The sequence below is a fragment of the Phyllopteryx taeniolatus genome, chromosome 4 (assembly GCF_024500385.1).
Source record: "Phyllopteryx taeniolatus isolate TA_2022b chromosome 4, UOR_Ptae_1.2, whole genome shotgun sequence".
NCBI lineage: Eukaryota > Metazoa > Chordata > Actinopteri > Syngnathiformes > Syngnathidae > Phyllopteryx > Phyllopteryx taeniolatus.
The window spans coordinates 9,764,131-9,790,886 of record NC_084505.1 but is presented as its reverse complement, the minus strand read 5'-3'; the positions used below and the strand labels follow the sequence as shown (position 1 = coordinate 9,790,886).

The window sequence follows — 26,756 nt, the reverse complement described above, 5'->3', positions numbered from 1 at the left end:
AACTGTTTGTGATCCAAAACCCTCCAATGATACTGAATTCAAACCATTCTGTAAGTAGGAGTGTGCAAAATATCTCCATAGAAATGTGAAAGACTCGTTCCCCGTTATAGAAAATGCTTGATTCCAGTTGTTGCTGCTGAGGGTGGCCCGACGAGTTATCAGGTTTAAGGGCAATTACTTTTTCCACAAAGGGCCAGGTAGCATTGAATAGTTGTTTTTTCTTCATAAATAAAATCATTCCAAAACTGCATTTTATGTTTATCTTTGTCTGATATTTAAATTTGTTTGATTAGTTTAAATATTACAGTGGAGAAACTACGCAAAAAAATAAGAATTTGAGAAGGGGGCAAATACTTTTTCACGGCGCTGCAGGAAAGAAACCATTGCGTGATGGGGCTTGCAAGTGGTATTGCGTCCCTGAGTGGAGTTTGAGTACTGGGTTTCCTGCCATTATCAAGGACACCTCAATTATTGTCAGGACGAAGACAAACTCTGACAACCAGCTGCTATTTCGACATTACTTTCCATTCGCAATGGGATTCTCACTGTCATGATTACGGACTGAGTTAACTTTGCGAACTTGCCTCGCACTACGAGTTGGATAATTAAACTGTCAAAATGCAAATAGACATTAGGTTCATCCAAAATTGGTTTAAAACCTTTTCTTCTAACCTTTGTCCGTTGCATTTGGGGATTTTTTTTTGTTCTGACATTTGCTTAATTTGTCTGCAGGCACGGATATTCCCACCTGTAGAAACTGTGATGAAGAGATCTGTGATGACAATATTTTGCCTAATGTGCTGGAGGATAGGTTACTCACCTCAGGCTACTTCAACCTCTTCTTCTCAGAAAAGCCGGACGGTAACTGATGAATTGCATTAAGTGTTTTTGTGTTATTGTTAACCTTCAGCATAATCAAATTAATTAACAAACACTTTAAACAGGGGGGCTGATTTACTAAGATCCCAAATAGCAGAAATTGTGTGTTCACTCTAACAGACTGTGCGCACTGCTCTTGGGCATGTTACGCATAATTTACTAAAATTGCGCGATCTTTACTAAGATCCCAAATAGCGGGCACTAAATTGTGTGTTAATTGTTTGCGCTGTTGGCAACACATGATAAGATGGTGGAGACCGCCATATTTAAAAGAGGGTTTACGCTTTAAGTAGCGCTGATGTTTTTCACCAAAGAAAATTTGGGAGAGAAAATGTTATTGGAAGACAAACAAACATATTACTGAGTTACAGAAAATATCGGTTTTGAAGGGAGCAATAAACTAAGCCCCAGGGGGTGTCGCCCGGGAAAGAACATCCATAACTTAAATATCTTTTAAACAGTTATTGTACAAATAATATTTTGATGCAACTTAAAAAAGGCTGGCAAACTATTTGAAAGCAGCACAGGAATCTCATGGCTAAAATCCAAGTAACACTGAACAAGCAAATGAAGCCTATTAAAGTAAATAAGAACAGGTAGATCCACATTTCAAGTAAAAAATTAGTTTTACTTTCGAGTACGTCATGCAGCTTCATTGACACACTCCTTTATGACAGAAACGTCACTAAATGGTGGTATATGTTGCTTCAGAATCCGCACTATCCGGAGAGATCATTCATTTGCTCTTTGTTGAGTCGAGTCATGAAGGCTCTGCTGTTCTGGGCTCTCACTTTGGTTATCTTGCAAGTTACGGCCACCGGGTTCAGTGGATGGTCGAAGGATTTGTGTTTAATTTTGAAGTGCTGCTTAATGTTCCTGCTTTGTGTTGTAGCCACAGCTCTTCAATATTCCTGACAATTGACCTATTCTGTTGCCAAAGTAATGAGCTAATATCAGCAATAAAACACGATGCTAGTTGCCATTGGCTGTGGGACTCAACATCAATGTTTCATTTTTGGCTCACATACAATCATATTTTGTCTTTGTCCTCCAAGGTAAATGCAGCCATGGAGGTACTGCAGACCGGACGAGCAGAAAAGACCCAATGGGGGGCATCAATAAGGACGATATTGAATCCAGTCATGGCTCACTTCACAATCAAGCAGCCAATTTGGCTGTGACTGCTACTATGGAGCTTCTGGAGGACATCAGATTAGCTGGAGGAGACAAGAACTTCCTAAGGTAAGAAACCTTAGAAAGGTTTCAAGGACAAATGATGACAATTGATTGATCAGGATTCAGAAAATTAATAATACAGGGAGAGAACAATAAACTAAATTCTATCTAAATTGACAATTATTAGTATCACTGTTTCAAATGTAATTGTTGTTATTACCGTATTTAGCATATCTGAGACCAGTAGTTGTCTTTTGGCTTCTCCCGTCTGATGCACAAACCAAAGCTAAGAGCAAATAATTGGAGATAGAAGAGGCGAATGGTCAAAGAAGGAGAAGACAACGAAACGTCAAGAAAGAAAACGTCCAACGACACATACAGTATGGAACCTCACAGTACAGGAAATCATACAAGGAAAAAGGTTAGCTAAGAAGAAGTGGGACACTGAGAGGACCGAGGAGAGGCGAAAGGAATACATTGAGATGTGACATAGGGAAAAGGTAGACGTGGCAAAGGCCAAACAAGAGGCATATGATGACATGCATGCCAGGTTGGACACTAAAGAAGGAGAAAAGATCTATACAGGATGGCCAGGCAGAGGGATAGAGATGGGAAGGATGTGCAGCAGGTTAGGGTAATTAAGGATAGAGATGGAAATATGTTGACTGGTGCCAGTAGTGTACTAGATAGATGGAAAGAATACTACGAGGAGTTGATGAATGAGGGAAATGAGAGAGAAGGGAGAGTAGAAGAGGCAAGTGTGGTGGACCAGGAATTGGCAATGATTAGTAAGGGGGAAGTTAGAAAGGCATTAAAGAGGATGAAAAATGGAAAGTTGTTCCTGTTGACATTCCTGTGGAGATATGGAAGCATCTAGGAGAGGTGGCTGTGGAGTTTTTGACCAGCTTGTTCAATAAAATTCTAGCGCATGAGAAGATGCCTGAGGAATGGAGGAAAAGTGTGCTGGTGCCCATTTTTAAGAACAAGGGCTGATGTGCAGAGCTGTGTGAAGTATAGAGGAATAAAGTTGATGAGCCACACAATGAGGTTATGGGAAAGAGTAGTGGAGACTAGACTCAGGACAGAAGTGAGCATTTGCGAGCAACAGTATGGTTTCATGACTAGAAAGAGTACCACAGATGCATTATTTGCCTTGAGGATGTTGATGGAAAAGTACAGAGAAGGTCAGAAGGAGCTACATTGGGTCTTTGTAGATCTGGAGAAAGCCTATGACAGAGTACCCAGAGAGGAACTGTGGTACTGCATGCGGAAGTCTGGAGTGGCAGAGAAGTATGTTAGAATAATACAAGACATGTACGAGGGCAGCTGAACAGTGGTGAAGTGTGCTGTAGGTGTGAAAGACGAATTTAAGGTGGAGGTGGGACTGCATCAGGCCCTGAGCACCTTCCTGTTTGCAGTGGTGATGGATAGGCTGACAGATGAGGTTAGACTGGAATCCTCGTGAACTATGATGTTTGCAGATGACATTGTGATCTGCAGTGAAAACAGGGAGCAGGTGGAGGAACAGTTAGAAAGATGGAGGCATGCACTGGAAAGCAGAGGAATGAAGATCAGCCAAAGTAAGCCAATGCTAAAGATCATCGTCTGCCACCGTGGGGGACTTAGGTTCATGATCCCGACTGGACCATCTGCCAACATCCCCCGGACTCACGGCTGTGGTGTCCTTGAGCCAGACACAGATACCCTGAAATGCTCCCCGGGCGCTTCAGCTGCCCCCTGCTCCAGTGTGTTCCACTAACATGTGTATGTGGTCACTATGATGGTTAAATGCCGAGAACAAATTTCGTGTGCATGCATGCATGTTCATGACAATAAAAGGTGATTCTTCTTCTTCTTCTTCTCAATATATGTGCATGAACAAGAGGGGTTGTGGGGGAAGAGTGAGGCTACAGGGAGAAGAGATAACAAGGGTGGAGGACTTTAAATACTTGGGGTCAACCGTGCAGAGCAATGGTGAGTGTGGTCAGGAAGTGAAGAAATGGGTCCAAGCAGGTTGGAACGGGTGGAGGAAGGTGTCAGGTGTGTTATGTGACAGAAGAGTCTCTGCTTGGATGAAGGGCAAAGTTTATAAGACAGTGGTGAGGCCAGTCTTGATGTACGGATTAGAGACAGTGGCACTGAAGAGACAACAGGAAGTGGAGGAAATGAAGATGTTCGCTCTCGGAGTGACCAGGTTGAATAAAATTAGAAATGAGCTCATCAGAGGGACAGCCAAGGTTCGATGTTTTGGGGACAAAGTTAGAGAGAGCAGACTTTGATGGTTTGGACACGTCCAGAGGAGAAATAGTGAGTATATTGGTAGGATGATGAGGATGGAGCTGCCAGGCAAGAGAGCTAGAGGAAGACCAAAGAGAAGGTTGATGGATGTCGTGAGGGAAGACATGAGGGCAGTTGGTGTTCGAGAGGAGGATGCAGGAGATAGACTTACATGGAAAAGGATGACGCGCTGTGGCGACCCCTAAAGGGACAAGCAGAAAGGAAAAGAAAAGGTTTGTGCCGTCCTTGAGTGCTGCACACGACCGCGGCTGTATAACACTAACACAGAATTGGTAGTTTGCAGGATAGCTGACTAGAAAGGTTACACCGTTCTGAAAATCCTGTAATAAAATGAACATTGGCATGTTAGGCTATTGAGAGAAGGGTGCAGAGTGTTTGTTTCTCAATAATTTGGTAAAAGCGGCAAGTCTTTTCAAGTCAATGGGCTCGAGTCCAAGTGAAGTCAGCAGTCATTCAGTAAACTCTCTACTAGCATGGAGTGCTAACAAATGCTAACGTTTTGAGTAACTCCTTTTTAACAAATTTTTTGCAACATTTGCATTCCCAAAAAAACACATGACTTGTGAACAACTTACATTTTACAGGAATGCAAGTGTTCTACCACAAATAGTGACTTACAGCGTGGGCCAAGACTTCACCAGACATTTGTAGTTCTTCAGCCATGTCATTGAACACTGAAGTTAAACCAAGGCAAACTGACGTATAACACACATTTCACCACTCAAGGGTGTTAAAGGTTAAGATAAATCAAATGCAAATGAAACATTACTACAACTACACCATTAGAGATATAAAGTGTTTTCGTTGAAAACGCTTTGCACTTGAGCAAGTGGCAGACATGACTTCGGTGTGGCATACTCAAGTTCAAATCTCAGTGCAGATCGATAACTCAACAATGGGTTAGTTTGACTCAAAAAATTGGTTATACTCAGAAAAATAACCTATGTCATTGACCCAATACAAACAGCTCAGGAAATGGCTTAACATAGCAGATATATAACCCAAAAAATGGTCAATTTCAGAAAAATAACCCAGAAATGACATCCTCCACAAGACCCAATAACCCAACGCAAACTACCAAGGAATTGGTTTTATAAAATAAGCCAATATGTAAATGTATATCGTAATCTCTCTAATGATGGTCAATATGTCTCTCTTGCTTTCCTACAGACTGATGGGCCTCTCCCAATCCTCTGTGCTGTGTTATGTCATCGACACCACAGGCAGTATGGCTGACGACATAGAAGAAGCCAAGAGAGTTGCTTTTGAAATCATCGACCGCAGGAGGGGAACAACACGGGAGCCGCCGGGCTACATATTGGTTCCTTTTAATGATCCAGGTAGGCAGAGTGCCAACGTAGACAAGGTGTTGTCATAGAATTTGGGTTAAATATATAACATATAATTAGGGATGACACGGTATTCACAATATCACAATATTAAAAGTGCCTTGATATTGTCATGGTTTTGTCACGGTAAAATATTGAGCCGTTGTGCTTGGCTATAGCGAATTGTAGCAGAATAATCTACAAGGACGATGTTCAAACTTGACTATCTAGTGGAAGTCAAAGTCGTAACTAGGTTTCCGTTGGTTAACCTTTGGGAGGATCATTACCAAAACTCAGCTGCAGCCGACAGGCACGTGGCGCCCGTCCCACCCACCTACCCAACCTGGTCCTGGCCGAGCCACAGGTAGGGGAAAGCAGCCTCCCGTCAGTGCCAGCGGGGCTCGGCCGCCTCGAAACACATCCGAGCAGGTCCCAGGTACCTAACTCTTATTCCTGGACAGTCGCAGTCTGCTCGCCGGCCTCCGTCCTCCCAAGTGCAGACCTGTGACCCCATTATACCCCCATCGAACAGGGAACGGCTGCCGGTGGAACCTCCGCTTCGTGCAGCCTGCACCACGCAGCTGGCTCACTTCTCCCCAGGCCTCCAACCTCAGATCAGACGAGACGAGTGACGACCTGCCCAATTTAAACTAAGTGGAAGAACATAAACTAACCAGGATTTCCATGATTATTTTATTTAGTGTTACTTCAATGTTTAAGAATGCTCCCGTGTTGACTTAACTTAAATTTTTGCACTTTAGCATAGAAATCACTGTTTAGTAGGCAGTATCCAATTTCTAATGGTATGTTGTAATCTACAAAACCCAATTCCAATGAAGTTGGGATGTTGTTTTCAAACAAAAACAGAATACAATGATTTGCCAATCCTTTCCAACCTATAATCAATTAAATATAAGACAAAGACAAGATATTTCATGTTCAAACTGTTACACAAAACATATATTTTTTTAAATAAAATATTGGCATATGCTTTAGGCACCACTGTTAGTTTGCTGCACTAACCCACCACCTGTTGATTTCGGCAGGCATCCGTGTTGTTGACAAAACACATGATTGGCGATTAATCGACCTATAAACGTCATTGCAGTGTGGTAAAATTTACACGTCGACTAGTCGGTTCAACCCCAATTTGGAAGGCGAGCAGCGTTTGCGTCTGGGATCGATGAGTCCTAGAGCGAGGGAATGGATTTGATCAGGTGGCTGTGTCTGTTGGAAATACCGAAATTGGTCCAGGAACTGTTCTTTGAGTGTCACTGGTCGTTTCGTCACAAACTACTCGCTGGCCGGCCGAGGTCAGTCCTCTTGTAGCTTTAATACCCCGTGTGGTTGGGAGGCAGCATGTGCCAAGTGTTCTTCACAAGAGCTTCCGCACACAGTCTCTGGTGAAGCAAAAAGGTGGCAGAGGGTGCAGCCTTTAGCAGGCAGTCTTGAGGAGCAGAGGACTGCCAGAGAGCAGAAGATGGTGCACAAAGAAGACAGGAAAAAGCCAGCGAGGGGAAGTTCCCCTGGCTTTTTCGCATCCATCCCTTTCAGGGTATCTGTGTTTCATGGGAACAACTCTCACTCTTGTCCATCCGAGATTTGCTATTTTATCCAGACGCAGATGCAATGTTTTAAATGAATTTTTCAGAATTAAAAAAAATCAATAAACCAAAGCCCACAATAAAAAAAAAAAATAATCCATAATAATTTGAAACGTGGAATATTGCTATTTGCAGCTGTTGGACCTGTACTTGTAACGACCGATGCAGACACATTCAAAGAAAGGATCAACGAACTGACTGCCTTCGGAGGAGGTGACAACCCAGAGATGAGCTTGTCTGGACTACAGGTGTCTGTTTTCATACTAATAGAAAGTTCTCATTTGGAAACAGTGAATTAAATGCAGTAAAACCTAACCAAATTCTGGGTAAATGAAATTACTTTTCAATCAACTCTGGCGAAATGTTAACACTTCTGATATTGCAGTGTACTGTTTTTGACTAACAGCTTGCCCTTATCACGGCTCCACCCTCATCTGAGATATTTGTCTTCACTGATGCGCCAGCAAAAGATGCACACTTGAAAAGCACCATCACTGCCCTTATTGAGAGCATGAAGTCTGTGGTGAGTCTTTTTGTAAATCGTTTTCCCCAAAAAAGTCGTATTCCCGCTTCCCAGCACTTTGAGTTACAGAATGTCAGAGCAAATGAGAGCAGCATAACGACGACGCTTGTAAAATTATAAATTAATTGTTTTAAGTGGATACAATTCATGTTTGTAAAAGCTACAGGTCTTGGTAAATAATTTTTCAGAATAACCCAAATTGATTTATAGTGTTTGGGAAAAGAGCTCTTTACATTTCAATTATTGGTAGCGGTAGAAATAAATCGGTACAGTGAGTCATCGCAAAGCAGACTTTGTTAGTTGCTTCATACATTACAAAAATTGATTGTTACATAATTTAATGCAGGTGAGAGGAAAAAGCAGAATGAGTAAATTTGGAAGTGCCGTGTCTGCCGGATGTTGCGTACATAAACTCTCTCAGACTCTCCAACTGGTCCAAATTGCTTCAGCCTGAGTACTGACAAGAACGAGTAGAAGAGGTCCTGTTTCCCCAGTGGTAGCATCACTGCACTAGCTTCCTATAAAATGTAGAACAGACTTCAAAACCCTTACCTCACTTATAAAGCACTAAATGGTCAGCCACTGTTAGACCTTAAACTGCTGGTGCCTTATCACCATACCACAGCACTGCACTCACAAAGTTCAAATATACTGTACTTGTGATTCCCAGAATCAGTAAAAAATTAAATAAATGAATAAATTAAATTTTTAAAAAACACTCCCCAGGCTCCTCTCCTCTGAAACCACCTTCCAGGTCTTGTCCAAAAGAGAGACACTGTTCTATTTAAGAGCAAACATAACCTTCCTCTTTAATTAAAGTCAGGTGTGATATATTGTCATATCATCTTATTTATTTGATGATGATGGTCAGCTACGATATAATCTTCTTCTCTAGTCTTACTTCTGTGATGATGGACAGTTAGTTAGTTAGCACTTTGTCTTGCAGTGGTGGCTAGGGGGTTCTTGCCTGGTGGCCACAATGTAAACACGAGAAGCATTAACGTGTTATGTTCTGTGATTCTGTTTGCCGATGCCGTTTGTTTGGTTTATATGTAAGTACTTATGGTATTTTTCGTTTTCTGCGTTCTTTCTTGTGCAGGTTGAGTCTGTTTTTGTATGTATACCTGTATCCTCCACCAGCTGCGGCTCTGTCCACCTCTTTGTTCCTACTTGCTAACCAAGTGCATTGGTTTCCTCGCAACAACTTTTTGTTGATGTAGTTTTTCCATCCATCCATCCATTTTTTTTTTTGGGGGGGTGCATCATCATGCCTTTTCAAGATCTAAATAAGCAGTGATGTCATTTGTCTTTGCAGCATTTTTCCCCCCTTGATGTCAGACTTACCTTGTGTACCTAAAGTATGTGAATGGACTGAGTGTTTAGTGTATAGTGTTTGGGAAAAGATCTCGTTACATTTCAATTATTATTAATGGTATATGTTCATGTGAATGGATAGGCAGTTGTTCACATACTGTATGTGAATGGCTAGACCAGGGATGGCCAACTGGCGGCACCCCTGGAGTGGCCCCTCGATTAATTTGAAGGATTTTTCTCTTCTTCTTCTTTTAAACGTTAGAGGAAACATGTGGCCAGCACCCATACTGATAACACTCATAACAGAGCAGTTTAAGTTGTAATAATAACATTCACCACTAGACAGCAGACATCGCTTACTATAGCGCCAGAAGAAGAGTGGTGACGCCTTGATAAAAAAAAAAAGTCAGCAGGAAGAGAGAGTAATTAATGACCCAAGGGCGAAAAGAGGTTCAGTTAAGAGAAAAAATCAAGAAAAGTGCGGTCCCATGTGGCCCCCTGGTAGCGCTGACAAAAATAATTGTGGCTCATAGAATAGGAGGTGTTTCAGCCTGAATCGATGTGTGGTTTTGCCAAGCGTGAAGAAGTACAATGGCTTTTAAGCATTTAAAGAATGGTTTATGAAAACCAAGAAAACTCAGATCATAAGTTGAACTCTTCACCCAGTGTCCTAATCCTATAAAAAGAAGACATAGAACTGTGTGCTGGAATTTTTAGGTAACATTCCTGCTGACAGACGTCCTGTCCAGTCGCCGTAAAAGACGCCGTCAAGGTGAGATGTCTCGAGTCCGTCGAGTGGTTAGCCAAGCAGATGCTCAGCTGTACCGTGACCTTGCAAGGGCATCAGGAGGTCAGACCATTGAAGTCAGCAAGCTGGATCTTGCTCTGGCTACAAGTGTTATAGAAGATTCCTCAGATAGCGCAACGGTAATATAAGGAAAGAGGACAAACACATAACTGCAGTATAGAATATACATAAATATATGCCCCTATCTTTTTCAGGTGACAATTTTTCAAGAAGTGAGCAGTGAACCTGAAAATTTCCTATTTACCATTGACAGCTCACTAAGGAACATAATTATCTCAATCACGGGAAATTCAGCTCTCACCTTTAATCTCACCAGCTCCACAGGTATTACAGCTAGTACAGTCCATCTTCTCCTTTTTACTCATCATCAGCCATGAAAACGCCAACACTTTGTGTATATTGAACATCCCTTTCCTACCTTTGTAGGTGTATCTCAAAACTCCAGTGAGTCCAGCGGCCCTCTGGCATCTTTGAGCTTGGCAGGTAACCTACGACGATTGAGGCTCAACAATAACAGTGAAACAGGATTGTGGGAAATCAGTATAGACTCTGATGACCCCTACTCAGTTAAGGTCACAGGTCAGTAGATAGATGGAACTTAAAGTGTCAGGTATATTGTCTTGTATTTTTTATTTTTTTTTAAAGAAAATAATAATAATAAATAATTGTTTTACTCATATTAACATCAGGTCAAAGTCCATTGAACTTCATCTACAACCTTGTGGAAGCCCATGAAGGACTCCATGCAGACTTCTTTCTGAAGCAAGGACGTCCTCTTTCAGGTTAAACATCCTCTTCGCTTTCCTCATCACACGCTTTGCCCTCAAAGTTATCAACCCTCCATGTCCGGAGTCTAAGGTCTCAACAGTGTATTTTATTTGCATTTGCGACAAAAAGAAAAAAAAAAATAGATGCATACATAGATGCAAAAAACAAGATAGATGGCTGTCAACTAATATATTGCTAACTGATGTGGGGGATGTGGAGCATCATTAAAAGTGATTCTTATTTGTTTATTCATTAAAATTTGATCAGCATCGTACTGGGGCAGGGTTAGCATCAAACCTTTAGACATGTCCATCCATCCATCCATTTTCTGAGCTGTGCTGGAGCCTATCCCAGCTGTCATCGGGCAGGAGAGGTATACCCTGAACTGGTTGCCAGCCAATCGCAGGGCACATACACACAAACAACCATTTGCACTCACAGTCACACCTTTTTGGGATGTGGGAGGAAACCGGAGTGCCCGGAGAATACCCGTGCAGGCACGGGGAGAACATGCAAACTCCACAAAGGCGGGGCCAGCGATTGAACCCGGCTCCTCAGAACTGTGAGGCTGACGCTCTAACCAGTCGGCCACCGTGCCGCCCCTTTAGGCATGTGTTTTATTTATTTTGATTATGTACGATTTGTCTCTCTTGTGCAAACTTTCAGGGGGAAATGCCACCATCTTGGTCACAGTGACAGGAACTGACATTGTTAATCTAACAGAGGTCACGCTGTACGACAACTCAGGCCCAACAGATGTCAATGGAACTTTACAGGCATGTTGTATAACGTTCTTATCCAACAGAAAACCTAATTCGTTAATTTAGAGAATATATATACCAATGCCCAACATCAAACAAACATTGAATAAGTAACCTAACAACACTGAATGTTAAGAACTAACTTCCTTTAACTGTATTTACTGTAGAATCTGTCAACAATCCAGTTATGGTAGCTGTTTTATTTAAAATGAGTAATGAATCAAATTAACACATTTATGGTGATACCTTGAAGTTTTAATGGTCTTTGCTTTCTGAATATTCTCCAGTCTCAGCGGCAGACTGGATAGTCTGCCGCATGCAGAGCAGTGATTGACTAACTAGTGTGCATGACAGATGTGGAGCATTTGATTTGGATTTTGAGCATCTGAGCTGGATTTGTTTGCTAAGAAGGAGCACTGAGTGAAAATTTGAAGCACCATCAGACAAGCCTGATTTAAATTAAAAACCAAGGGTACTAAAACTGCAGGTAGACTTACAATCTTTTGACAACATCACCCTTGTCCTTTCCTTCAGTCATCAGGAGCAACTGACTTCCTGGTGACATTCAATGAGATTCCAGCTGGTGATTTTGTGGTTCGATTGAAAGGAGGAGACAGCAACTCATCATCACGGTCAACTTCAAGCAGGTTCCAGAGACAGGCCTCCACTCGGATTATGACTTCTAACATCTCTGTGGTTGTAAGCCTAAACTCCTTCAATTCTCTACCAAATTACAACAGATATTCATCTTTGCCCTCAAGCCCAAAGACAATTTAAATAGTTTATTAAATATATTCCTTGTACCAGACTAAGGGCCCATTTTACCAAAGGTTTGTGTGTGCAAAAAGAGGGTGCAAACTTGATTGCTCACGCAAACAGATGTGGAAGCTGTGCCACAACCTAGGCACACTGCATCTGCCAAATGGGCAAAATTGCCACGCGGTTCATTTTCTGTACTCCGGAAGTATACGCAAACTGATTGATAAACACAGTGTTAAGCAGGATGGGCAGATACAGCTAATTCCCATGCACTCTGTACAAGTTATATCAAACAAAACCTAGTTTTTAAGCATTCGCTAGCCTCCCCAGAATTATCAGAGCAATCACAATGTTCGTTTGCCTCTTCCACTAACACTTATAATTCCATCACTTCAAACTTCAATTAGCACTTACTAACCCAAATTTAGCTTGGTGAAAAACATCAAGGTTACCTAAACCCTCTTTTAAATACGGTCTCCACCAATTTTACACCTTTTGCCAACCACACAGGCAATCTGTTAGAGTGATTAAACACGCAATTTAGCACCCACTATTTGGGATCTTAGCAAATAAGGCACTACATTTGTTCACACTTATTTGGCTATCTGGTCCGGACTGAATAGAAAATGATACATGGTATGTGCAGCATCACACAATTGGTTGTTGTTGATGTTCTGAGCACTGTCCCAAATTTAACTTTCTTGTTTTGTGATTTTTCAAATTGCTGTCAATTGATCACTTGTGATGCGTTTGCTCTGTGCAGCATTAATACTTAGGCAAAACTGATCCAATCCCCACCTGAGAGCATTTGCAAGTGGGCTGAGACCAGTCCTTCAAGCAGTCTTGGACTAATCCATTTGTTTGCTACACACCAGGGGTTGGATGATAGCTTTCACACTCAACCAAATAAAACCATTAACAGAAACCATATCATAGTTAGTTATCACCAAACAAAAGCTGTAGCCTAAGGTATGAGCAAAATCTAAAATGACTCTCCCACTTTTCTAGGCTCAAGTCAACACCACCAACATAGAACCTGGCTCTACGATCTTTATTCCTTTCACTGTCACCATAACGACTGGAGGAGTCACTAACGAGAATGCAACTGGGACATTCACAGTGCGCGCTACCAACGACCGCAGCTTTAATTTTTCGTCGCCCGGGTCCGTCACCATAGAAGCAGACAGCGGAGGGAAAGCCAACGACACTGTGAGCCTAACCGTTCCTGAAAGTGCGCCATCGGGAACTGACGTGACACTTACGATTGAGGCGGAAAATGCAGCTGCAACTGAAATCAACTTTGTTGTGCTTAGGTTTTCAGTTGCTGCTAAGGTAAGAGAAGAGCAATTAAGGCAATTTCAGATTTTGATCAACAACGTTTAACATTGTCATACAAGTTGGTTGCTAAAAATAGAAATCTGATATAGGTTGTCAGAAAGAGCTTTTTAAGTTTGTTTCTTTGTTAGGTAAACTTGTCAAAAAGCTCAGCAGCTCATGCTGGCTTGTAAAAGTAAGCGCAATACCCAAATATTAAGTTGAATGGCATTTGTAAGAAAATACATTTTGGGTACATGCAAAAAGAGGCTGAATTCAAGCCAACTTTTGTGGTCAATTTAAAAGTACACACTCTTTAAACAAGTTAAATTTTTTGACTTTTATGGGTGTGCAAGAAGAGAAGAAAGATATGCTTCCAAGCATAGAAAAGCAAGTTTCCATTGCAAACAAGCAAAAATGAATTGTTGTTTTTTGAGATGATGCAGTTGTTGATGCACTAATTGATACTGTATATTATCTTGACATACTGATTTGAGGCTGAAAAACACTTCAGTTCACATCCCCTGGTCAACCACATTAATAAACTCTGTCCAACTTGGTAGTTTTGCATGAGATACCCCTATACATTTTGCATCAAGTAATAATTGAACACTTTGAAAAGATTCAAACTACAGTTGTTGTTTTTTTCACTATTTTTACTGAAGGCCAACAACACACTGCAAGCATATTCAATTAGGGCAAATAAACAATATAAAAAGCACAATATCAAGAATGAACTTCCACCAATGGAGAGCATAGTTTGTAGAATAAATAGTGTTAAATTACAAGTAAAGTCCATCCAGTTGGTGTAGTGTATGTATGCGAGAGGAAATGTTCATTCATACCAAAACACTGTCCATTGGTTGACTCAATCTCTGATATTATGTAAAACGGAACTCAAAATTTCAGGAAGAAGTTCTGCATATAAATTTTTTTTACAGCTCATTTACACTGCTCTGTCGTTTGTCTCCAGGTGACTGACGTTACCGGACCAGTGTGCCAGGTGGTCCGTACATTTGGCAACTGCTCATTCAATTCAGCACGTTGTGACTCCTCCCAGTGGGTGTTTGTTGTCGAAGTGACCGACAGAGTTGATGGGACAGGAATTGACAGCATCACCGTCCGTGAAGGGAACGGCACCCTCAACACGAGCATAATGGTTGGAGAAGGGGGCGAGGAAATCACCGAGGCATTCTACCAGGCCTCCTGCTGTGCAGACAGAGTGGAGCTGTCTGTTGTAGACAACGTGGGGAATGTGGCCATTTGTGTGGGCCAGGTGAGATAGTCCACCACAGTAGCACTTTGTACACACTAACTATGTTTACAACAACGAGGGAAAACTGAACAATTGCATTAAATCAATTGAAACCAGACATTTAAAACACAAAACCTCCCCCGATCAAGATGAACTCTTTAAAAGATTACACAGACTAATTAAGTCAGAATCAGAACCAGCTTTATTATACTCTATACAAGTATGTTACAAGAACCACAAGGAATTTGTCTCCAGTAGTTGGAGCCACTCTAGTACGACAACAAACAGCCACTATGACAATATATGCACGTAGGACATAAAAAACATACGTATGGAGAGTCATTGAGCAATGAAAGTGTACCACTAGTGTGGTAATGCTGATATGGTGGCAATTGTGCAAATGATGCTGTCCTCAAGCAATTTAGAGGAATTTAAAGTGACCAATAGTGCAATGATCTGGTACAGTGATGATTGTGCAAATGGTGCAGAGAGTTCTCCAACACATAAGTGCCCAGTAGTAATCAACAACAGTATGCAAATACTGCAGCGTGATAAAACAGTGAGTGTATGAATAATGTTGAAGTGTCCCAACAGAGATGTGCAAAATTGGCAGCATGTTACAATGAAATTGTAAGTCAACTGTTTATGAAGTTAATGGAAAGAGGGAAGAAGCTGTTGGAATGCCTACTGGTTTTAGTTTGCATTGTTCGATAGCACCTACCTCCGCTGCTCTTCTCACTCTACACGAACGACTACACCAGCGCACCCAGCTGTCAAACTCCTGAAGTATGCAGACGACACCTTAGTCTTTGGCTTCATCCAAGACGGTGATTAATCTGCGTATCGCCAGGAGCTGGAGCGGCTGCAGCTGTAGTGCGGCAAACACACAGCCTCACCTGCTGTGTCCTGCCCGTCAGGAAGCTGTAGATCCACTGGCAGATGGCAGGCGAGACGTTGAGCTGGAGAAGCTTGGCGGAGAAGAGTTTGGGAATGATGGTGTCAAATGCAGAGCTGAAGTCCACAAGTAGGATCCTTGCGTAGGTCCCTTCACCGTCGAGGTGTTCCGGGATGAAGTGAACTCCCATGTTGACTGCATCCACCACAGACTATTTTGCTCGATAGGCAAACTGCAGGGGGGTCCAGCAGGGGTCCTGGGATGCTCTTGAGGTGGTCTAGCATGAGGCATTCAAAGGACTTCATGACCACAGATGTCAGGGTGACAGGTCTGTAGTTATTCAGTCCTAAAATTGCAGGTTCCTTGGGGAATGGGATGATGGTGGAGCGTTTGAGGCAGGATGGGACTTCACATAGTTCGAAAGATCTATTAAAGATCTGTGTGCAAACTGGAGTGGGCTGGTCCGCGCAGACTTTCAAGCAGGAGGGGAACACACTGTCCGGGCCTGCCACTGTGTTGATCTTTTGTTGTTTGAAGACACATTTCACGTCCTGTTCGTGAAGGGTCAATGCAGAAGAGGGAGTCAGAGGTGTGATGGTGGTGCGGCTAGGTGGGTGTTGGGTGTGAAAGTGTCCTTTTCAAATCTGCAGTAGAAAGTATTCAAGTCGTAGTCCAGTTCTTCGCTTGGGGGGATGATCGCTTGTAATTGGTTAGCAATTGTAATCCTCGCCAAACTGATGCAGAGTCGTTAGCAGCAAACTGGTTTTCCAGCTTTTCTGCATAATTGGGGTGTTTACATGAATGAATTGGAGTCCAGCCCTTATGCAGCCGTTGTCCATTTACTTTTGGACATGTTTTGGACTTTGATGTTTTCCACCTAAGACAAAGTCCTTACAGTTCCCAGATGTCTGTCACAGCTAATTTGAAATTGAATTTGTCGAACTGAATCTTGGCGGCACGGTGGACGACTGGTTAGAGCGTCTGCCTCACAGTTCTGAGGACCGGGGTTCAATTCCTGGCCCCACCTGTGTGGAGTTTGCATTTTCTCCCCGTGCCTGGGTGGGTTTTCTCCGGGCACTTTGGTTTCCTCCCAGATCGCAAATACATGCGTGGTAGGTCCATTGAAGACTCTAAATCGCCCATAGGTGTGAATGTGAGTGTGAATGGTTGTTTGTTTCTATGTGCCCTGCGATTGGCTGGCGACCGGTTCAGGGTTTACTCCGCCTCCCGCTGGGATAGGCTCCAGTGGCCTGCAACCCTAGTGAGGATAAGCAGTAAAGAAAATGGATGGATGGATGAATCTGAAATGATCAAACTGAATGTGAAAATATATAATTTGAATTTTCAGTGCGGATAAAAAATGGTTACATTCACTTTCAAGTTTATTGGACTTCAGTTGCAAACTAATAAATTCAATTTCAAATTATACTATTCAGATTCAGTTTTTAAATGCAATGTTTCAAATTAATCAATACAAATTCAAATTATGTTGTTCAAATTATGTTTTTGAATGCAATTATTCAAGTGTAGAAATTCAACTTCAAATATAAATGATTCAAATTCACTTCCCGCTGGCCCATGTTTCAGCCCATAAAAAAGTGACAGAACAGTGAGAAAATAAGTTTTACACATAAGCCGGAGCAAATCTGTGTTGTGTGAATAATGTATCAAACAGGTGTATTTCAACAGCTAAACTACATTTTTCTTGTAAAATTTGAATGATAGATGAATAGGACTATTACAAAGTAATGGGAGTAAACAATATGTAATGGGCTTCCAGTGTTCAGCTACACAACCACCTCTTTAATTAAACTTAACCAGAATCAGAATGATCTTTATTTGCCAAGTATGTCCAAAAAACACACAAGGAATTTGTCTCCGGTAGTTGGAGCCGCTCTAGTACGACAACAGACAGTCAATTTACAGAACACTTTGGAGACAGAAAGACATTGACAACAAAAAAAAACAGTCACTGAGCAGTACAGGGTTGCTAGTTAGCTGGTAATGCCGGTACATTTAAAAATTATTATTTATTTTTTACAATTGTGCAAAAAGTCCTCTAGCACTTAGAGCAGACTAATATTGCAATAGTCCGGTGCAATGACCATTGTGCAAAGGGCCCTGAGACTTCAAGGAGTGTATGCGGTTTAAAGTCACGAGGAGTGCGATAATCTGGGACAATGTTGGTTGTGCAAATGTTACAGATACTCCTCAATCAGTGTGCAAATGGAGCAGATGTTACTCTGGCATGAGTGGCCACTATATGCAAATAGTGCAGCATGGCGAGACAACTACAGTGAGTGCACGAGTAATACATAATTGGCCCCACAGAAATGTGACAACCAACTCAAGTCAAAAAATTGCCAGCATGTTGTAATGGAATTGTAGGTCAGGCGTTTAAGAAGTTGATCGCAAGAGGGAAGAAGCTGTTGGAATGTATACTAGTTCTAGTTTGCATTGATCGGTAGCGCCTACCTGAGGGAAGGAGCTGGAAGAGCTGGTGACCGGGGTACGGAGGGTCCGAGAGGATTTCGCACGCCCTTGTCTTAGTTCTGGCAGCGTGCAAGTCCTCAATGGTGGGTAGGGGGGTACCGACAATCCTTTCAGCAGTTTTGATTGTCCGTTGCAGTCGGAGTTTGTCCTTTTTTTGTAGCAGCACCAAACCAGACTGTGATGGAAGAACACAGGACTGATTCGATGACCGCTGTGTAGAACTGTCTCTGCAGCTCCGGTGGCAGGCCGTGCTTTCTCAGAAGCCGCAGGAAGTACATCCTCTGCTGGGCCTTTTTGAGGACGGAGTTGATGTTGGTCGCCCACTTCAGGTCCTGAGAGACTGTAATTCCCAGGAACTTGAAGGTCTCGACAGTTGACACAAGGCAGCTGGACAACGTGAGGGGCAGCTGTGGCGAAGGATGCCTCCTGAAGTCCACGATCATCTCTACAGTCTTGAGCGTGTTCAGCTCCAGGTTGTGTCGGCCGCACCACAGCTCCAGCCGCTTCGCTTCCTGTCGATATGCAGACTCGTCACCGTCCTTGATGAGGCCGATGACAGTGGTGTCATCTGCAAAAGAAAACAAGAATGGCCCCCACACACAACAATTTAAACTTAGGGGAAAGTTTTTTTTTCCAGTACGTCCATCAAAGCAAGGCAATTTCTTCATAGCAAAGAATTTACGATATGAGTTTAGCGACTAATCAGAATGTCAAGCAAACAGGATATTGAAATGAGGAAATTGATAAAAAGACAATTTCGTAATAATTAAAAACCTTTAGTAATAGAAGTTTGAAACCGACTTGCTGATGTTAATATACAGTAACAATATGGCAAAACAACTCCTATTGCTTGGATGCCACAAAAATAAACAAACACTATATCCACTAGAAGACCCTAAGCACATATTTTCCTGGATTATTGTTGTGGCACATGCATTTAAGCTTGTTCATTCACGTTCTGTCTTCAGGTGACGGATGTTCTCCCTCCAGTGTGCCAGGAAGTCAGCAGAGCCACCAACTGTCCATCCTCTTCGTCACTCTGTGACTCCTTTCAGTGGGAGTTTGTGGTCAATGTGACTGATGACATCAATGGAGTGGGTATCGACAACATCACCATCCATGAAGGGAACGGCACCCTCAACACAACCACAGTGGTCGGGCCAAGTGGCGAGAACACCATCGTGGCCTCCTTTCGGGCCTCCTGCTGTGCAAACAGAGTGGAGCTGTCTGCTGTGGACAAAGCGGGAAATGAGGTCATTTGCGTAGGCCAGGCCAGAGAGTCTACCACGGTCGCACCTGTGACGACAGCGAATGTGACCAACGAAGAAACAAACACTGGAGGGCAAATGTTTAGCACATCCCATTGTCTCTGGATAACTGTTGTGTCATTCCCACTTTGGAGATGAAAGGGATGTAGGGGATTACAGTGTTCCCCCACTATTTGTGCTGAATAGGGACAGAATCCTGCAGCAACTACCGTATTTTCACGACCATAGGGCGCACCGTATTAAAAGGCGCAGTCTCAGTTACGGGGTCTATTTCTGTATTTAACACATACATAAGGCGCACTGTATCATTGGGTGCAGGCATGAACATAGGCTAGTCTTAAAATATACCCTAGCATGCATGCACACTAAAACAATGTTTTTAGAAAGGCAGCGGGAGCAAACCTGAGTTCGGTTGTACTTTATTGAAGTATTTAAAAATGTACTCACATTATTTGTTGATCAATCCTCATCCACAAATCCATCAAAGTCCTCATCTTCTGTATCCGAAATGAACAGCTGGGAAAGTTCTCAATCAAACACGCCAGGTTCCCTCTCGTACTCGTCTGAGTCAGTCTCGTTGTCGTACGGCTCCTCAGAAATGATGCTGGCTTTTACGAAAGCTCGAACAACAGTGCAAGCAGACACGTTAGCCCAAGCATCCACAATCCATTCACAAATGGCGCCGTTTCATAAAACGAAAGCACCAAGACGGACCTCCTTGAAAATGTTCAATTTTTATTTCTTCTGCAAGCTTTATTGCCCTGAGTCGAATGGTGACTGTAGAGACGCTTCTCCCGGCTGTTCTTTGCTCATTAATCCATTGCTCGAGTTGGTCTTCCAACTCGGGCCACCTCGCCTTGTTTCCGCGGAAACGGAGCTTCGTCTTCTTGACTTGGCGAAGCTGGTTTTCCTGCTTCCTCCACTTGCGAACCATGGATTCGTTGATCTTGAATTATCTCGCGGCTCCTCGATTCCCATGTTCCTCCGCATAACTGATAGCTTACAGTTTAAACTGTGCTTCGTAAGCGTGTCTCTTCGTAGGTGCCATTTCGAGGGTCCTTAGCCAAACCGATGTTGTTTTGCACAATGCACATACCGGCGCTATATACCTACTGGGGGCGTGCCTTTCGCGTCCTCTGTCACGTCCACCTTTCCTCTATATAAGCAGTGTGTCGGCAGGAAATGCTGCCAGTCAGTCAAGCGGTCAAAAAAGTCAAAAAGTCAAGCGGAGCGCTCATCACACAACAACATTTATAGATGTTGGAACCCGGTGCACACATAAGGCGCGCCATCCATTTTGGAGAAAATTTAAGACTTTTAAGTGAGCCTTATTGTCGTGAAAATACGCCATGAGTAATTAATGCAAAGCACTGTCTGAATAGCAATATTCAGACAGTGCTTTGGCATGAGCACAAAACAGCAAATAGGTGAGATTTTGCAGCAAATAACATTGGATAAGTCATTAGTAATTGACGCCCCCCCAAAACGTCCTATAATTGCCAATAGATACCAGAAGATGGTGATGGGTTACCCCCAAAACAATCAGTAAATAGGTGGGAGAACACTGTATATCAGTTGTAGCACATACATCCAGTATGTTAAGCATTTCTATATTTAATTTAGTTCATATATATATATATAAGAAAATTATGCTATAGTGTGAGTCTTGATTTGGTGTATGCATGTACATTGTCATATAGTTCACTTGTGTCACATTTAAATCCCAAGATACATCAATTTCTAATTAGATGCTAAGGCATATCGTAACCTGGAAGTCAATGACCTATAGATGACTCCTGAGGTCAAACTGAAAAGCATACATCTTAAATCAAAGTTTGTCATTGAGCAAATCCTGAAAGTTTCATGCTTCTTTCATTTTGTGCACAATTCCAATGCTTAACAGCCCCACGAATGGCAGGAAATACAGCACCATCTTGAAGCCATCCCACCCACCTCCCACGTTAACTTTATAGAACAACTTTCTGAACCAACGATGTAGTTTTATCAAATGTAAATTTAAATCGAATTCTCAAAGCTTCTATAAAAAAAATCTAACTCTCCTGACATTGCCCATTTTAAACAGTCTATATAAATTATGCTAAAACTCACTGAACACATCTAAATGTTGGATGACAAATATTTTCATTGCTTTTAATCTAACCTTTAGTTCAAAGCAAACATGGCAAAGCAGTATTTACCTGTTATACTGCACACAAATGGAATAAGCTGCCAACTGAAGTGAAGTCAGCCTCAAGTGGGAATGTTTTTAAATCTAGGTCTTCTTTTTTCTCATGCTTTCAATTGAGCTCTTTTAAAGCACTGTAAATTAGTATTTTGTAATCTCCTTTTTGCACTGTGCGTTCTTTTCGTAATTTTAATAAGCGCCCCGTACTTTAATTGTTCTTTGCTTTTAAATGATTTTGTTGGACTTTTAATCATGTAAAGCACATGGAGTTACCGCGTCTATGAAATGCGGTATATAAATAAAGCTTCCTTAACCTGCCTCTATGGTAAATCCAAGATTGTGATGGGAATATAAAACAGAAATAGTGTAAAATATGCGCGACCAAATTACTACCACATTAGCTACTTTTTAGGTATGTACTTTTGATATTTCCGCCACACGCGTTTGGCTCACACATACCAGATCTCGATGAATCAAAATGTCCCATGAAAACTAATTTGTTGATAAAATCATGTCGGCGCAATCCAGGGATGCTCAAATCATTAATCCACTGGTTTTAGAATCATGTAAAATTAAATTGAACTCATTTTTTTGCATAAAATTAACAACCTGGTACATCTTCCAATTAGTCCACATTTTTCTTCTCATAAAGCAGTAGAACATCATCTCCCAATACTTTCACTGCCAGTCCTCCATGTTAACATGGATATTTGAATTCAACAGCCGTCAATGGCAATGGAATTAAAGCTGCAAATTGTTACATTTGGGAATAGCTGCCAACTGCCATTAGGATGAAGGAGCAAAATGTAAATATAAAGACAACAAAGATTGCTGCAAAGATATAGCTATTTGTTTTTATTTTGTCTTGCTCTGAATAGTAAACAATAATTACAATAAAGAACCCAGTGAAATAGAGACACAATTTTCAAAGTGGAAGAACTTAGCAACAATCAAATGAACACTTTTGGGGGCATACTTCACAAAACAGAAGCAGACAAGACTACACCAAGTAGTTCATTTATTTACAGCTTCTAGTTTGTGGAACATGGCCCAATTGTCAAGGTAACCACGAATGAAAAGTGCATCAGAAAAAAAGCTTGGTCCTTCAAATGACTTTATCCTTCAAGTGCAACCACAAAAAACAAAGCAGGTTCACTTTAGAACACAACAGAAAAGCCAATCACTTCAAAACTAACTACAAAACAAAATTGTCCTGCAGGGAAAACGAAAAGCAGCTACAAGTGTCATAAGTGCACCACTACCATTAGGTGCATTACTCCATTGAAACATAATAGAATGTGTTAAGCTTAAAACAATTATTCCTTCTTAGATACAGACACGTCCATTAAGCTGCCATCCATAAGACATAAGAAAACCCTTCTGTCTCTTTAAAGACTTCAGACTTAGTTACAACAGCGATGCATCTCTGAACAGATTAAATGCAAGAAACCTATATTAATCAATAACAGCATGTACTGTATATTACTCTTTTAAACAGAGCAGACCATTTTAAATAGCTGGAAATTTTTTTTTGTCTTTAGTTTGTAAAGTGTAACAGCCCATGATAGATCAAATGTATCCCTGACAAGAGAGAAGGTAAATACCAAAGTTGTCTGTATACTCTATAGAAAGGTATATAACATGATTGTAAGACAAAAGCTAGGATTAATGATTAACAAATGGAAATTTTTTAAAGTTTTTTTTTTAACAAAAGCAAGTCAGAAACTACAGAATATTAAACCGGTTTTATGGCAAGTAAGAAGGCTCCCACATTGTCATTAGCAAGACTGCAATAGAACAAAACTGGAGTTTGCAAAACACACACGGGATGTCGATTTCAAAGCAATAGTTATATGTACAGGGGGAATAAAAACAGATTAATTTATAGAAATTGAACAACGTTAGCCCCGACACTTGCAGTTAAACCCAAAATGATTTATACCCTTGACAAACTATGAGTTAAAATTGATTTTCTCATGTGATGATCTTTTAGCTGACAAGAAAGTGGAAAAAGACTAAGACATTGCATAAAAAAAAAAACTATTCACATCATTAAGTACAGGCATATGAAATGTTCTAAATGTAGGCTATAGTTGATTAGAATGCTCTGTATTATGCGGAAAGGTACCTGGATCCTTTAGAATGGTGTAAAACATTGCCAAAAAAAAAAAAAAAAAAAGTTATGTGAATTATATTAAAAAAGAAATAAATCAAGGAGACGTGGTCACTCACTTTCTTTCTCTGTCATTTCCAGCCAGATGATTTTCATCACATGCAAATTCACTTCAAATGTTCTCAGGGTAAGAAAATCTGGGACATAACTGAATGTCTGATGATGCCTAGGTCAGCAACAACAACATGTGATGCTTTAGCCCATGTGTATATGACATCACAGGAATCGAGAATGACTTTATACTAAAAATAGCACACAGCAAAGGCAATAGCAAAACAGACTTTTGTGTGTTCTGGCGTGTCCGTCGTGTTTAGTGAGGCAGATGCATTCACACAAATAGTCCAGTTCATGAGTATTGTGCTCACATTTTTTTTTTTTTGGTATTATTTCCTACTAAATTCACATCTCCATTCTCTTAAACTGTGGTAGAAAACAGGCAGATAAAGGCCATGAAAATGTGTATTTTAAGTGCTGATATATTGTATGTTGGATTACATGTAATATGTGGCAATGCAATTCTGGCATGCAGAGGCACTGAGTTTAAGTAGTTTGTAGGCCTATATTGTCTTGCATGCTTACTCACATTTCACTCAAAATGTCTTTGATATAAAATTGTCGCATTGAGGCATTAACTTTTTCATACTATTGCATAATCAAATGCAGTGAGGCAATCAGTCTAATAACTGCATTGACAAACATCCCGCCTGTAATGTACATAAGTTAGGAACATTCCATGCAGCATATGGAAGCACTTGGTCTGAAAATCTGGATAATTCCAATTAAATAATACTGCCTGATTTCCATATTGTCTATATCCATTGAAAAGCAGGTATCTCCTTTTTTTATGGGGGGAAAAAAGATTTTGGGGGAGTATAAATACATAGTTTCCATCAGGTAGAGAAAATATAGACAGTTTGGATTACATGGCAATAAATAATGATGCTCTGACCAATTACTCATCACACAACACCAATGCAGTGATGTGATAGCACATCCTCAAATCAGCTTGATGAAAATGCCCCCATCTTTAGAAAGAGCTTTGAGGCCCCTCCACTCTGCATTTGGATATATTACAGTGAGTAAAAGTTCCTCCAAAATGGCCTTTCCGCCCCCTCCACAATACAACAAAGTGATTTGATTAAGTTGAATCACATTTACAGTACTGTAAGACAGCCGCTACTAGCTTTAGTTGTTTTAATGATTGAATTTTTCACAACAGTCATCTTGACTTAGCAAAGTTGGTCCAGTTAGCAGGATGATGAAAAAAAATGAATACAATTACAGAAACGACTTCAAAAAGATTGTATGGAGGGGCTGGTTCATGGGCCAAGGAACCTATTAAATGTTGGTTAGAATCTGAAGAAAGTTGGAACAATTCATTGTCACCCCTGTGACATTAATGGAAGTCTTCTATGAACCAGGAAGTAGCATGTTGTCTAACAGATGGACAAACACAAATATGACAGTTCATGATTTTTCATCTAACGTTTAACATTTCAGTCATTGTGGAGGTCTACTGATTGACACACTAGTTATATATGGTTAATATAGGATTGCTAGTGATTGTTTTGTACAGATCTGTATGCCATGTGGGCCATCTGAACATACACATACTGACCACAATTTCGGGTATGGCTACTGTCATGCTAAGATTGCCAGTGTACTCAATGGCTTTACTACGCATAGGCAAAAATTGTATGATTGTAAACATTCCGAGGGTTCAGTATTAGAAGGTACAGGCTGTGTTGTAATATAAAACATGGCTGTTTGGCAATAAGCAAGGAGAGTAAGGTTACAGTGAATTCTGTAAGTAGAGGAGGGGAGACCTGAGGTATGAACACTGATTTTGTAATGTTTTGTGTATTCAGTTAAATGAATGATGGTACTGTAGGCCCCTAAGAACATAACTGTGCAGCCTTTCTTATGTGAACTCGAACCTGTGAATGTTCTGTGGTACTGCACTTTGTGTTGTGAATAAATACAAAAGGAAACAACTGGCTCTGTGGTGCTAGTGTAAGGCATATATTTCTTATTGGTTCAACAAATGTTATAATCCCAACTCAGGAAAACAAAGGATATGCAGCAAATGCATAGGACTTCCGCTCGACAAAATAATGATGAATGGTCTAAAATGATGTTCTACTGCTTTATGAGAAGAAGGTCAAACAAATCAGGATCTGAGACGAGGGAAGTCTTTATATGGGGCTGTTTTCAACTATAACCTTAAAAAAAAAAAATAATCAGTCGCTCACGATAATGAGCTTGATAACACTGCTCCACTGAAGTGTGAGATGTGCTTTAAGACCGGAAGGACAAGCTGTGCATGGTACTGGCATGACGTGCCAATTACAGCGCTGTTTGAATGGGGATTGTTTTATTTTCTAAACCTTTGAAAAATGCACCTTTTTAATAGATAATTCTCATGAAATCATAATGGTTTAAGGGTTTCTCTACCCTCGGGACCTGACTATTTCTCAATGGGAATGCCGAAAAAGCATTAATATTTGGGCACCGATCTTTGGAGGTTGGGCTAAACTCCATGCGATTCTGGGAATACAATAGACCAAAAGTGCAGGGAAGACATTCAAAGGTCCGTCTACTGCTCTTCCATCGCAGCAGGATCAGAACTGGAGGAAGGCGACGTTGAAGACTGTAGGTGAGTCAAAGAAGGAAGTGGGTTGGTAGATGATCCCTGCTGCACACCGCTCAGAGACAGCACAGGAAGGGTCAGGGTTTCTGGAGCGGACTTTTTGCGGGGCCGGTCCTTGGAGACCGAGAGGGAATCGGGGGCATCGGTGCACAGGGGAGTGGAGGGTGCGCTGGCAGGGCCGGTGAGGGTACAGGAGGACAGTGGGGTCTCACTGATGGAGATCGACGGGGGGAACATCCCAATCTTCTCGTTCGTGGCCTCCTGGATTGTCCGCTCAAATTCTCTCACCTCATCCATTGTCATGT

The 26,756-nt window shown here is 41.4% G+C and overlaps 2 protein-coding genes and 1 long non-coding RNA gene across 4 annotated transcripts in view; 1 reads left to right on the top strand and 2 right to left on the bottom strand.

Annotated features, from left to right (window-relative positions):
* The window catches only part of LOC133476221 (von Willebrand factor A domain-containing protein 7-like), a 25,888-nt gene extending 3,069 nt beyond the window's left edge, over positions 1-22,819 (top strand). The window contains exons 6-19 of the mRNA XM_061769336.1: positions 733-861; positions 1,935-2,121; positions 5,524-5,693; positions 7,421-7,533; positions 7,692-7,808; positions 9,840-10,049; positions 10,125-10,254; positions 10,357-10,509; positions 10,620-10,712; positions 11,365-11,474; positions 11,994-12,158; positions 13,227-13,550; positions 14,506-14,808; positions 19,144-22,819. Of these exons, the coding sequence (XP_061625320.1) occupies positions 733-861; positions 1,935-2,121; positions 5,524-5,693; positions 7,421-7,533; positions 7,692-7,808; positions 9,840-10,049; positions 10,125-10,254; positions 10,357-10,509; positions 10,620-10,712; positions 11,365-11,474; positions 11,994-12,158; positions 13,227-13,550; positions 14,506-14,808; positions 19,144-19,581 (2,642 nt within the window). The 3' untranslated portion in view covers positions 19,582-22,819. The remainder of the gene's footprint in view (positions 1-732; positions 862-1,934; positions 2,122-5,523; positions 5,694-7,420; positions 7,534-7,691; positions 7,809-9,839; positions 10,050-10,124; positions 10,255-10,356; positions 10,510-10,619; positions 10,713-11,364; positions 11,475-11,993; positions 12,159-13,226; positions 13,551-14,505; positions 14,809-19,143) is intronic.
* Positions 14,972-19,264, bottom strand: LOC133476223 (uncharacterized). The gene is made up of 2 exons (XR_009787988.1): positions 19,131-19,264; positions 14,972-18,743 (listed from the first exon to the last, which is right to left on the bottom strand). It is a non-coding gene; the product is annotated as an uncharacterized LOC133476223 (long non-coding RNA).
* Positions 22,469-26,756, bottom strand: part of LOC133476222 (cytoplasmic phosphatidylinositol transfer protein 1-like) — a 67,167-nt gene continuing 62,879 nt past the window's right edge. For both annotated transcript variants that reach the window (XM_061769338.1, XM_061769337.1), the window contains one exon: positions 22,469-26,756. In XM_061769338.1, the coding sequence (XP_061625322.1) occupies positions 26,398-26,756 (359 nt within the window). In that variant the 3' untranslated portion in view covers positions 22,469-26,397.